General features: G+C 32.2%; 1 protein-coding gene across 2 annotated transcripts in view; it reads right to left on the reverse strand.

The window, feature by feature from the left end:
• Window positions 1-14,559, reverse strand: part of TENT2 (terminal nucleotidyltransferase 2) — a 66,722-nt gene that overhangs the window by 15,889 nt on the left and 36,274 nt on the right. For both annotated transcript variants that reach the window (XM_045796401.2, XM_045796398.2), the window contains 4 exons: window positions 13,922-13,998; window positions 13,404-13,532; window positions 8,128-8,171; window positions 421-557 (listed from right to left, as the gene is read on the reverse strand). In XM_045796401.2, the coding sequence (XP_045652357.1) occupies window positions 421-557; window positions 8,128-8,171; window positions 13,404-13,532; window positions 13,922-13,998 (387 nt within the window). The remainder of the gene's footprint in view (window positions 1-420; window positions 558-8,127; window positions 8,172-13,403; window positions 13,533-13,921; window positions 13,999-14,559) is intronic.

Here is a 14,559-nt window from a genome sequence, read left to right on the forward strand (position 1 = left end):
TGATTTTTATATACTAACACAACTATTCAGATATCAAGCAGATCTTTTCCCAAGTTTGTCTTAGCTGTGTTTTTTACTATAAATCTTAACTTCCCAAAAACAGATGTTTCAAACTATACAGCACCTCTACAGGGCCAACATAAACATTTATCCAGGCCCTGCTATGAAAAGAGGGAGCTAAACATAAGGCAGGATCACTACTCAAATCAACTAAAACTGGGCTTACTGAACTATCATTTTTCACTAGATAGGAATATAAAATCAATTTAGTTTCTAATAATTAATCATTAGATATAAATTTTATAAATTACACATTTCTGGACAAGTTTGGAGCACTGAAATGAACAAACACAGCTTCTGACCAAAAGTGTAACATTCACATATGTAAATGAGTAAAACATAATCTAATGTTTCACTTACTCAAATTCTGTAGCATAATATTTAAGAAAGCCCAGTAAGAGGTCCCCAAGGTTTGATTCATTCTTCGAGAGGTAAGGAGGAACATTACATGGAGCTTGATGTACAAGGTGCAGCTGTATAGCAGGACTAAAAGATTCCTGTCAGAAAGAAAAATGGGGAAATATAAAGCCATTTAAAACAGAAACTAAAAACTTCACAAATCCTGATCTAATGCTCTCTGAAGAAGAGAGAAGAACTCTTCTTTATGTTGGCAGTTTGGAAATTCGAAGATTTTCTTCCACTAAAGATTTCACCGGTGTTTGCAGTATGCCAGAAAGTACCTAAAAAACTAAGACATTCTAAACCCTGGCTGAGATATATCACTCATTTAACCAAGTGGATCCCTACAGTAGTAAGAGATTTTTTAACTCATAAATAAATCCTCACTGTACATACCAAGATTTCATCAAATAACATATAGATTTCTTTATAAATGTTCCTCCTTCTTAAGTGCCTCTACAAGGAGCAGGTGTACTTTATAAAGGTTATTATCAAGCACAAGGTAAGAGCATTTTCTAACTGCCACGTAAAACTTCTCTTAGAGGCCATAAAAGTAACTCATATATGAATAGTAGTTACACCAATTTTAAGATTTTTTAAATTTTGTTTTATTTTATTTTTGTATTTTATATCTTAATGGGAAGAGAAGACAGACACTCAACATGAATTGAACTTGAAAAGACAGAGAGGGCAGGGAAAAGACAAGAAACTAAGCAACAAGCAATATTCAGCAAACTTTTACCACAGTATTCATAAAGGAAGGTATTATTTGCTTGTAATCCACACACAAACAACACACTTATCAGAAAGAATACTAATGGGTACTTATTCTTTCTTGCATAAACTATGCCATTCATTTTCACCTTCCTCTATTAGCAGCAAGTTCTGGCTCTAAAACATACTAAATGAACTACAGAGATTCTCAAGTAATACATACCCAAATGTTAGAAAACACTTTTTAAGGTAATTTGCACAATTGCCAAGATAGGTTTTCTACATTCCCCTTTGCCATCAGAGCAATAATAGATTTTTTTTTCTTTTTAAGGCAACTGGTTAAGGGATGACCGCTATTAAGGTTCCCAAATACCTAACAAATCAACCTTGGGTTTACAGACATCAATTCAATTAGTAATCCAACTTTAAAAAACAGAGGCTCCCCAAATAACTAAACTGTAATACAGAGAAATAGGATAGTGCATCTAGTTAAAAATCTTCAGGAAAAATAGCAAAAAAATAAAAAATTCCCTCCCCTGTCCTATTACCTAAAATTCTATCCATAATTTTTAACTACCAAGAAGTAATTACCTTTCTTTCAGAACATAACCACAGTTCAAAAAGCTGACACTCCTAAACTTCGGACTTCCCCTTACACTTCTAGCAGATTTAGTATTATATTATGAGACAAGTAGAAATCTAAACTGTCTGTAAGACTAGGGGGAGTTAGGAAAGAAGTCTCAATCTATAATAAAGAGTAGAAGCAGAAGGAAGAGCAGGCATACTGTCTCTACCACCCTTTGTCTTTTAATTGTTAAGTGTAAAACTGGACTTAGGACAGTATTTTAAAATGTAAAATGTCAGTATTATTTTCTGGCTAATTTAACAAAAAGGTATAACCTGAGTTCAAATGACAAGGAAGAGGGGGTCACTGTTTAATAGCTTCCACTCTGAAAGCTTCTTACTAATTTTGACTTCTACGACATATCACAGTAAGCATTCAATTTATTAACTGATACTAAAATAGAACAGTCATTTTCTTATCTTAAGTCTAAACCTATTTTAAACCTCTTTTAAAATTTCTATTTTGTTCAATAATTAAAGAAAAAGACCGGCAATTGTAGATTAACACTGAAGAGTTGTGAGACCTACTCTACTAAAATGGTGAATGACTTTGAACCAACAATTTGATCAGTCTCCTCTTAGTGCCACTATGCTTTTTCACGGTCATATACTAAAGGGCCATGTCATACATACTACATACTGGGGGAGAACTGAAGGAGAAATCCAAACTTAAAATAAAGGGGGGGTCTAAAAGATGGTACGAGTTAACAGAAATTCCATTTAACCATCAGAAATCCCCATTTTTGATCATCATTAACATTACAGAAAGATTCTCTGTTTCAAGAAAAATTTCATCAAAGATTTTTTTTTAAAAAAGGAAGTTCCCTATTACATATGTACTTAAGAATAATATACATTATTTTGGATAGGATATGGGTGGGCAAAACTTAGGCTAACATATTAGAAAACACACAAAGACCAATTCAAAAGCCAAAGCAATTACAACCTAAATCCATGGAAACCCAATTTAACTGATACAATGTAACATCTATTTCTTAAAGCATTTGAGGTGGGGATTACTGACACTTACTGCTCTTTGTTTTTAATGTGGGGAAGACATCTTTATTACTTTTTAAGGTTATATCTTATTTGGGGCCTCTAATAACCAAATCTGTAATGACTTAATCCTGAAAACATTTTCCAATTGATATTTAAATGCTAACATTTTTCAAGATAGGTATCTTCCTTTTCTTCCTTCAATCAACGCCAAGTTAAGAAAAATTTTAATGAGCAACCCCTTGAAAAACAACTGCAAAGTCTCACTTTTTTGCTCATACAACTGTCTACCAAAAATGATAAAAACATCTTTTGCCAAATTTCATTATTTTCTGAACCTTCAAAGTTTGAAATTTGGACAATTAACCACTTTCTGGAATAAATTAGATTGGCTAAACTTTCGCTTGATAAACTGTTCTTTAAAAAGATACATGCCTTAGGGGCATCTGGGTGGCTCAAGTTGGGCAGCCTTCTCTTGATTTCCATTCAGGTCAGGATCTCAGGGTCGTGAGGTCAGGCTCTGCACTCAGCACAGAATCTACTCAAGATTCTCTCTCTTTCTCCCTCTTCCTCTGCCCCTCCCCCTGCTTGCATACACACTCACGCTCTCTCTCTCAATAAATTTCTTATTTTTTTAAAGATTTTATTTTACTTTAGAGAGAGGGAGTGGGTGAGTGGGATGAGAGGCAGAGGGAGAGAGAGAGGAAGCTGACTCCCTGCATGGGGCTCCACACTCAGCTCGGAGTCTACCTGAGATTCTCTCTTTCCCTCTCTGTCTGCCCTGCCCCCATGTGCGTGCATATGCACAATCTCTGTAAATAAATACATAAATAAAATATTTTTTTAAAAAAATACATGCCTTAAATGAAGGATGACTATTTTCTACCTCCAAGCAAACAAATTTAAGTTACATACTATTCTAACAATATGAATTGTTAGGCCCTGGATATAAATGTTGAGGAAGGTCTCAAAGAAAAAGATAACTGATAACAGAGCTTAAGCAGAGTTCTGACTGAAAAGAGAAAGAGCTAAATGATAAACTAAAGTTCTACTAAGCTTTCTTAATTGTATGCAGATTACCATTGATCTGGTAATAACATGTTAAAGACTGATCATTAAATTCTTTAAATTATATTTGCTTTTAAAGTTTTTGAAAGCTTTTTCTGAAAGCTTTTAAAGTTTTAAAGTCAACATAAGTATCAAAAAGCAGAAGTACTATAATGAAGTAGTCAAAAACATGAGCTTGGGAGTCAGATCTAGCTTTGAAACCTATTAGCTATATGAACTTAATCAAGTTAGTTTCCAAATGTTCAGCTTCTTCATCTATAAGAAAAATAACAGTACTCATAGAACTGTAATGAGGATTAAATGATACTATGTATGTAAAGCATAGCAGCAATAGTATTACCTGTATATTTATTATTTAGTATATGCCAGGCATCATTATTGTAACTGTGTAATTCATACAACTGTATAATACAACAATGCAGTATGGTTACCTCCTGAAAAATGTATTATTTCAAAATTAACTTCCTTATAACTTTTAAAATGTAAGTAATATCAACTTTAAAAGAATGTTTTTTATCATTAAAACACACTTCACCAAAATTTTTAAATTTGTCTTTTTAAAGGTATTCATTTATAGCCTGTTTTACATAACTAAAATCCTTCATCATATTATATTCATTTTAAAACTGAAAAAAGTTGCTATATCTATATGTGTATACATATTTATATATGTAAAATTTAATATATTTTCAATATATAACTGCACAGAAGAACTCTACATTCTCAGAATTCCTGGGGCGCCTGGGTGGCTCAGTCATTAAGCGTCTGCCTTCGGCTCAGGGTGTGATCCTGGCGTTATGGGATCGAGCCCCACATCAGGCTCCTCTGCTATGAGCCTGCTTCTTCCTCTCCCACTCCCCCTGCTTGTGTTCCCTCTCTCGCTGGCTGTCTCTATCTCTGTCAAATAAATAAATAAAATCTTTAAAAAAAAAAAAAAAGAATTCCTAATCTCATAACTATAAAGATGGCTTTCTGGAATATGAAGATACCATTAGGGAAAGAAACAAATATAAGTTATCTCATAAATCTCCACCTAAATAAATCTAGGTAAATCTTATAATACGCTCACATTAAAATAAAGAGCCCTTCATAAGCTTAACCTAAGTTTATATATTTAAACTCTCTCAACTTCATTGCTTTAACTCAATAGTAAATATTTGCTCTCTATCACTCATGTAGCTTTTTTAAGTCAATAAGAATTAAGTAGTAATAATAATGCTGTATTATGATATAGCTTTTGAAGATAAAGATATGGTTATAGTCTTTCATCCCTTTCTTTCCTAATTTTGTATCCTAACAGAAATGAAATACCATACCCACTTTTAAAATAAATATATTACCATAATTTGAGAAAATATGAAAATAACTTTAAAAAGCATAATACACTGAACAAATGTTATTCTATTCCAAAGTTTTTATCCTATTTTTTAATTCTACTTAACTATATTAGAGAAGCTCAAAATTTAAAAGAACCTTGTTCCTTTGTAAAATAACAAAGGTTTTTTTTTTGTTACTATAAAGTTTTAAGTCATTCTCAAACTTATTTATACAAGCTGAAATTTTGTCATACATGTTGTTCTTAAAGAAAAGTATATCTGTATAAGAACAATCAGATATACACAAATAAACTGTAAAAAGCAACAGAAACTAGATGAAATAATATATAAGTGAATGCTACTTTCATTTTGTCTTTCTTAGGCAGCACAGAATAACAGAAAAAATATCAGTTTCTGGATCCATAATTTGTGACTATACAGCTTGAATTAATAATGTAACCTTCCTAAGACTTAGTTTCTTCATCTCTGAACCAAGGATAATAGTAATTATACTAAGTATGATACTACACTTGTTTAGGATTAAGATAATATATAAGGGGCGCCTGGGTGGCTCAGTCGTTAAGCGTCTGCCTTTGGCTCGGGGCGTGATCCCAGCGTTCTGGGATCGAGCCCCATGTCAGGCTCATCCTCTGGGAGACTGCTTCTTCCTCTCCCACTCCCCCTGCTTGTGTTCACCCTCTCACTGGCTGTCTCTTTGTCAAACAAATAAATAAAATCTTTAAAATAAAATTACTTTAAAAAAAAAAAGATGACATATAAAAATTTATAGAGTGCTGACATAAAAGAGATACCAAGTAAGTGACAGTTAGTAGTAATAAGTAAGTTGCTTTGTTACATTAGATGGACCACTGACAAAAGTGCTCTACTGATTAATTAGCTTACAGGTTTCAGATAAAATTTAAAATCCTGTTAGAGTGGATAGTAAGTCCTTACCCATGTAAGCATCAACCTTATAGTAAAGATAATGTACTTTAAATATTTATGATAATGTAATCACACCTGAAAGCATATTAAGACATTCTTAAATCTAGCAAGTCTTGCTATTAGTATTTTTTAAGGCCTTAGGGCTGGACTAGTATTAAATCTATTTCCCTGTTACAGGTATAAAAATAAGATTATTAGCAAAACAGGGATGGAGAGTATAGGGAGGAGAAGTCAGGACTCTGTCATGGGGGAAAGCTAGATAATGAGAAACATGAAGCAGAAGTGTAAAAAAAGAAAAATATGAGGCTCTTCAAACTAGAATATACCAGTAAGAACCTGGGCATCTTATGATAAAAGCAATACGTCCGTTCTGTTCTCCAGCATAGTGCATTACGCTGAGATTTCATTAGTATTTTATATTAGTAAAAAGAGTGCATGCAACGAAGGTTGTAAGTGAGATTTCTGTAGAAGCGTGTTCCATACACAATAGACTCTTTAAAGGATAAGTTTAACTATTAGACGCTTTGTATGCTAAAAAATATACAGTTCTTTCTATACTGAAACCTAGGTCTTAACAAAAAAGTTGAGACAAAAAAATGAAATAGTAAAAACCCAGTCATCATCTTCAACCTTTCAGGATAAGCTAAAGAATCAATACTTTATTGCAGGGAGAAAATCATTCAAGGATAAGACCAAAAGTTCAAGTTACTTTTATTTCTACACTTTCTGATGCTTTCATTTCCATAACGTTTATGAAAGCATAAATTCACTATAATAGTTCTTCATAATAGCAGAAATTAGTTTTCAAAATGAGGAAGATAAGATGTCCAGACTCCAAAAGATTCCTATAGATGGTGTCTTTACCTGATCACCCATCACAACTGGGAAGCCCCCATACAGCAAAACTCTATTACAGGGAAACTTTTATTATTCAGCACCTTGCATGTATGCATTACAATAATAGCCCATGTTCAAAAACAAGAACATCAGTTCTTCTCAATTATCAAAGATTAAGTTATATTTAATTTAGATTCCAGGTCAGGTAGATTTAGTATTTTGTATGATACAGACAGAATAAGTGTGTCCTTTGAAAACTGATCACTCAAGCTAGATATTACATTTTCCAATTTGACTATTTAGTAAGTTTATAAAACAGCTCTTTTTGTAACTTTATAAAACTAACAGCTAAAAATTATACAGTTTCAGAAGGTTAAACATTCTAAACGGATAGTTTAAATATTATTCCCAAATAAAACCAGGAATAAAAATGACTATGAAGGAAAACAGAAACAGCAGGACTATAAAACAAGGAAACAGAATTCTGGAAAAAAGAACACAAAAAGGTGGAAAAGAAACAACAGTATAAAACACTGTGAATATGCATATTACCTAGGTTTTTCTCAACTCAAACTGAGTATACCAAACTTTTCCTAGTAAGCACCCTTTATTAATGCTTCCAATTAACTTCAGGAGTCTTAATATTATACACACAAAGAGTACACTAATGTTACTTCTTTTGGTGTATTACTTGGTAAAATCAAATGAAAGATAAAATGATTATCAAATTGTTCAAATTCTTAATTTTTTCCACTGCTTTCAAAGTATACATACTGAAAACTTCTGAGTTACTAACTAAAGAAATTCTATAAAACTGTATTTTAAAATAGCATGAAGAAAATTAGAATGAGCCTAACTGAGCCTTGACCAATTGAGTATATGTAATTGCTGTTAGTGATAATCATGAGCATCATGTGAAAAATTCTACCATTTACATAAATAACCAGACTGTCTGCCAATAACCAAATAAAATACCATAGTCTTCAAAAAAAAGTATATGAAATATTTTTAATATGTTAGTGGCCAACTCCTCAGCCTATATAGAAAATGTTATCATATACTTAGAAGGTAACTATTACACCTTTTATATTCACATTAATACTGCATAATATAGTTCCACATATACTTGTCATAATATGTATTATAATAATTTATAAGAAACACTTACTGGGTAAATTTTTTGGATGGATGGAAGGATGGGTTCAGGTAGGGCTATAAAAAAAAAAAGTTTAAAGCTTCCGTGATTCACATAATTCATTTTACAAAGCAATAATTTGTCAGCTACACCCCAGGTATAAGGGTTTCTGCTTAAATTCAACAGTTTCCATGTATTTTGTGAATTAATTCTGATCCCTAAAAATTTAAATTCCATATATATCTAAGCTGATAACTTAAGCTTTGTTAATAAACTAAGTATATTTCTATGTAAACCAATGTTCCTTACATGGTTTTAGAAAAATAGGCCGTCAATGGACACACAATCATTTGGTCCAACATCAGACACACACATGAAATAAGCAAGACAAGGATTGTTCTACAGATACTGAATGAACATTGTTAAGATGGATGTAGCTATCAAAAAGAAAGTTTTTAAATACAGTCCAATGGTACTGTATCATGAAAGAATAACAGCTGTATCATAATTGTCCCTTTATTTTTAATTTCTTCTAATAAACAATAATACCAAAACTTAGAAAGTTTCAGAAAATAGAGCTATTGGGGAAAAAAAAATGAAAAAAAACTTCAACTTCAAAATTTTTAAAAAGAAGCCTCACCAAAGTTTAGGAATATAAATCAGGATATTTATACTAATTTGCTATAAAAAAATAAAAATTTCGGGGCGCCTGGGTGGCACAGCGGTTAAGCGTCTGCCTTCGGCTCAGGGCGTGATCCCGGCGTTATGGGATCGAGCCCCACATCAGGCTCCTCCGCTATGAGCCTGCTTCTTCCTCTCCCACTCCCCCTGCTTGTGTTCCCTCTCTCGCTGGTTGTCTCTATCTCTGTCGAATAAATAAATAAAATCTTTGAAAAAACAAAAATAAAAATAAATTTAAAAATTTCATATAAGGGAATCATTATCTTCTATGTTACTTTCTTTTTAATTGTCATTCTTCATTCTCTAATAGTCACCGAAATCCAACCTCATTAAATGCATTAACAGTAATTTCACATCATTATAGTAGAAATGGAATAACATGAAAAGTGCTTAATAGTCACAATTTAAAAAACTGTAAAACACAATGTCTTGAGTATGGTAAGATACAGGTAATGTATTTTCACGATTTCTTTAAGATTAAACACCAAATATAACACTAAATGATAAGCTATGTATTTAAGAATTAGAAATACATTGTATATAATTAGGTAAATTCAGTAACCATCGTTACCTTTAATTTGAAATTTACCAAAAACCTTTTTAAATGACTTCTGGAATACATTAATATACATATAATCAACCATTATTACCAACTTACATAATCTCCAACTATGATTATAAATGTATAAATTCCTATTGCATAGTATTTAAATTTCTCTTCTATATCATGCTTCATTCCCAAGTTGAAATTAGAATAAAATAAAATTTCATGAAACGCTGGAATGTTCACTGTGATTGAGGGGGAAAACTTATTACTTACCAGAACCACTCTTAGGAAGTAAAAATATTTTTTCCCAGAGGCATTCAAATGCTCAAAATTCTAGAAGATCCTACAAATAAACTCAAGCCCCAGTTACTTTAATTCTAAAAGTCTTTACATTCATATAATATTTTTACTGACTTTCTAATAAGAATTTTTGCTATAATACAGAAGTCAAACTAGAAAATATTACTAGAAATTAGTTTACTTAATTAAAAACCTGAATTCCTTTCTCACTGAATACTCCTGGTAAAGTACAATTATAATTTAAAAAATGATAAAGAAAAGGTTAAAGAGAATTAGAAAAAATATTTTATCTCATTCTAGAACCATAACTAGAATGCTAGAAGAGAAAAAATAAATACTAACCACTGGATTAGGGTCTTTCAAAAGACAAAGAGCCTTTCTAAGCAATTTGAGGGGCATCCAGATGGCTCAGTCAGTTAAGCACCTACTCTTGATTTCGGCTCACGTCATGATCTCAAGGTCATGGGATCAAGCACCCCATGGGGCTCCACAGAGAGCTTAAGATTCTCTCTCCCCATCCTGCTGCCTCTCCCCCACTCACGCTCACTCTCGGATGCGCCTTCTCTCTCTACATCAAAATAAATAATAATAAAAAATAGGTAAACAGAACTAAGCAATTTGGAAATTTTGGGGGAGGCAGGGATATCATTCAGTAAATCCCTTGTCTGACAACCGTAATTACAGATTTAAAAACACTAGTCACCTGTGAAAAGAAATAAAAGAAAATTTATAGTAGAGTGAGGAAGCCCTGAAAGGGAATACAGTATACCTTGCATTCCCTAATAGGAAGCAGCTTACTTCACACACCCCAGCAGGATGAAGAAAGACTTTTTCCTTGCCCAGCAACAGCCCAACCAATGAGAATCCAGAGAAAACAACCTCTTCCAGCTTCCTCCCTTTTCTCTAAAGGCAAGTCCCTGGCCTCCATTCTCTGGACCTGCCAATGGTTGGGTCACCAGTTTGCTTGTACTGAACTGAAATTCCTCTGCTATTCTTGAATAAACTCATTGTGCCAGTAAAAGAAAAAAAAAAAAAACTGGCTCTTTTGTTTTTCAAAGCCAACACATTAAGAGCAACTGGTATACTGTGGCAGTTATTTATTAACACTATCCTCATAGTAACCTCAAAGCCTTCAGCAGTTTTGCAAATGTTTGTTTTACTCAAAGCGAAACACATTCAGGAAGAATCTGGCTGTAACATCTATTTTTACTTCAAAATTCTGGACTTCAATCTTTTAAACTTCTCTCTCAAAAGCAAAATAAAACAAAACTTAGTACTGCAGTATCTGATCAACTGATAATGCTTTCAGATCAACTGATAACTACCCTGTTAAGATTTTATTTTGCTTACATTTCAGATGAGGGCTTTCTGGTCAAGCCCCCACAAATTTATACATAAAAATATTCCATTCTGATTCATCAAAAATTCAACCAAAAAGAAAGGCAAATCTTCAACAACACTAAGCAACAATTCTGAAATCAAAAACCATTTTAAAATGCCTGAGATAATTCTGGACCTGGTAACATAGAAAATATTCTATGAATATTCGTTCATATTATTATTTCTAACCAATTGATACTTTTGCCTTTTTATTATTCATCTTAGAGTGCCATTAAAAACTCTTCTCATTGGGTTTTTTACCCCTTATACTTTCATCAGTCACCTTTCAAGCATACATAGTCTATTACTGACTGTTGAAATTTATCCTAGAAAATGCTTTAATCTTTTTCAACCTTTCTACATAAAGAAGACTGTTCCCTTTCTCTATTCATGGCAAAAAAAGATATTAAAAGCATTGAAGAAGTTAAATGAAACTTAAAAGTCCATCCAATCCAACTATTCCTGTTACAGATAAGAATATTAAGACCAGAAAGGTAGAATAATTTGGCCAAAATCACAAACACTACTTCACTATGGCATGACTGGAACTGCTTTCAGAACTCCTGTATGATTTAAAAAAAAAAAAATGCAGCTACTTATTTCAATCTAATTTCTTCTAGTGAAGGGCAGCTTAAATTTATAATATAAATTAATATATTAATATATAAAGTATAATACAGTTATACTTCAGCTCTGCATAGGTAAAGGTCCTTTAACAAAGACCCAGAAGCAGTTGATGAGAGTGCCATTAATTACAAACCATCTCAGTAAATGGGACTTCTTTGTCAAAAATAAAATACATTTAACAAAATCTAAGCAAAATTTTAGCATGATTTCTGAACACTGGTAAAATACTAACATCTGAACTTTCAACTTGCTTACCAAACCACCTTGGGGAATTTGTGATTAAAGTACATTTTTCTTTTTTTTCCCCAAGATTTATTTATTTGAGAGAGAGAGAAGGGGAAGAGGGAGAAAATCTCAAGCAGACTCCCTGCCAAGCATAGAGCCTCACTGGGGGCTCAATCCCACGACCCTGAGATCATGACCTGAGCTGAAATCAAGAGTCCAACACCAAACAGACTGAGCCACCCAGGCACCCATAAAGTACATTTTTCTAAAGAAGGCAATCAAATTAAAATTTCTAATTGTAACCCAAAAAACTGGAAGGAAAGGACACATATTATGAATGTTCATGCATGTTAAATGCTGTAGTCAAATCTAATTTTTAAATCACAACTAATGTCTATTCATTTTTTAGTTTTAGTTGATACTTAAAAAGTACATTTGACTAAACCTAAATAACTCTGATAAATTTCTGGCACATAACTTTCCAAAATTTATAGACATATGAATATACATACAAACTCTAATACAGATACTATTTTTAAAATAAAATTGGCATCATGTTGTATATGAGAGTATATCATGGGTATTTTCTTATATCATTAAATATCCTAAAAGCATCATTTTTAATAGCTAACATTATAATTAATTCAATCATACCCCATTCTTAAAAACTTAGATTATTTCTAAGCTTCTGTTATTTCAATAAACACCACGAAAATCAGCCTTATATATAAATTCATACATGCATCCCTGGTTACTACCTTGGAATAAATTCCTAGAAATGCAAACGCTGAATAACACTGAGTCAAAGGGTATGAACATAAATATTACAACAATGCTTTCTAAACTATGGAACTATCATTAACCCAGAACAGATCAGACCCTAGACATCCTGATAAAGGGTCTTCTAATTACGTTAACATCAAGTATTTCACCCAATCTCCATGCCAGCTCACAAGGAATAAAAACTTCTTTCACCAAAAAGAAAATCCTGTCCCAAGTGAAAAACAAAAATATGATGAATGATGCTTGAGCTTATATTTATAGACCTTCTGAACATGCATGTGCCTCAACATAATGGGTCCACAATACAGTGGTAAAAGTTCTTTGAATACAAAAGTTAATACTGAAAAACTGTCAAAAAAATAAAAAACACAGTGAAACTTCCCTTATAATGTTTTCCAGGGAATAACATTTCTTCTTTTTTGGGGGGAGAGGGAGGGATGAGGTGGGCAGACAGAAAGAGAGGGAGAACCTTAAGCTTGAGCCTTAAGTACTTTCCAAAAAGTACTTAACGATCTCACAACCCTGACATCATGACCTGAGCTGAAATCAAGAGTCAGATGCTTAACTGAACCACCCAGGCACCCCCAGGGAATAATATTTCTAAAAAATTTGTTCAAAGCAACAAATTAGGAAACATGGTTTTCTGGGCCTTAGAAAGAACTTTTTAAAACACTGCTGTCTGAAGACAGAGTCAACAGAGAAGACATCATAATGAAGTTTAACTGTGTTTTCATTTTAAAAATTGGGAAAAACACAAAATACTTACTTTGTAAATAGTGCAAAACCATCAATACAAGACTATAGCTGCTTAAAGTACCACGACTGGCATCATTTATCTCATGGTGACTCGCCCACTTCTTAATCACCAGTACTAATGGACGAACTCGATTTTCAACTGAAAGTAAAATTAAAACTTAAAAATGGTAAGAAAAGATTACGTTTTCTTTGAAAGCTTATATCATTTCCGAACTATAACAACAAGAGCACTGCCTCCCTATTTATTAAACATTATATTCACCATAAATGTTTCTTGCTTTTAGAAGGTATCTTAGTCACCTTTTAAAAATTACCAAAAATAAAAATTATCAATTATTAAATTTGTTTTATTGACCTATAACTTCAGTAGTATATAATTTTACTGTAGCAACATATTATACATATAATAAAAGACACTATGCATAAACATAATTAAAAAGATGTCAGTATTTATTACAAACATCCTTCAAAAGGAATAAAGAATGAAGGATAGAGAACCTGATAATTATTTGGAAATAAAAAACTTACGGTATGCATAAGTTCTGAGAAGGAATGTGTTTCTTATTCCAACAATATTGTTTACATTCAAGTCGAATTCCACACAACTATGAAAAAAAAAAAACATTATAGCTCAAGTGTTTTTAAACAAACTAACTCCCTAGTAACTACATTAATATTCATCTATCCTATGATACAAAAATAGCATGAGCCCAAAGACCAAATACTTTAAAATGAGGCACTAAACAAGAATAAATACATACTCAGTACATATGATTTAGTGTATATTAAAAATGTAAAACAGGATTACAGTTGCAAGATCCATAATGTACTACTAAGGCTCCAATTATCCTTAATAAAAGAAATTTTAAAATTTTGCAGTCCTTTCCAGATAAACAAAACTATGTGACCAAAAACATTTCTGGCCAAGTTATTCCACTGAGTTATATATTCTCAACTAATTTGGAATTAAAGCATCATTTGCTTTAAAACAATAGAAATAATATGCAAAATAAAGAATAGGTGAAAAAAAAATAGAAGGAATCTATATATTAAAATCCCTCCAAAAAGGATAAGACATAAGTAAGATATAAATTATCATACCAAATTTAGCTACTGATATCTGGGAAGAACAAACACATAACAGAAGGGTTACTTCTTTGAAAGCA

Source organism: Ursus americanus, chromosome 5 (assembly GCF_024610735.1).
Source record: "Ursus americanus isolate L20-20 chromosome 5, mUrsAme1.1.p, whole genome shotgun sequence".
NCBI classification, from domain to species: Eukaryota; Metazoa; Chordata; class Mammalia; order Carnivora; family Ursidae; genus Ursus; species Ursus americanus.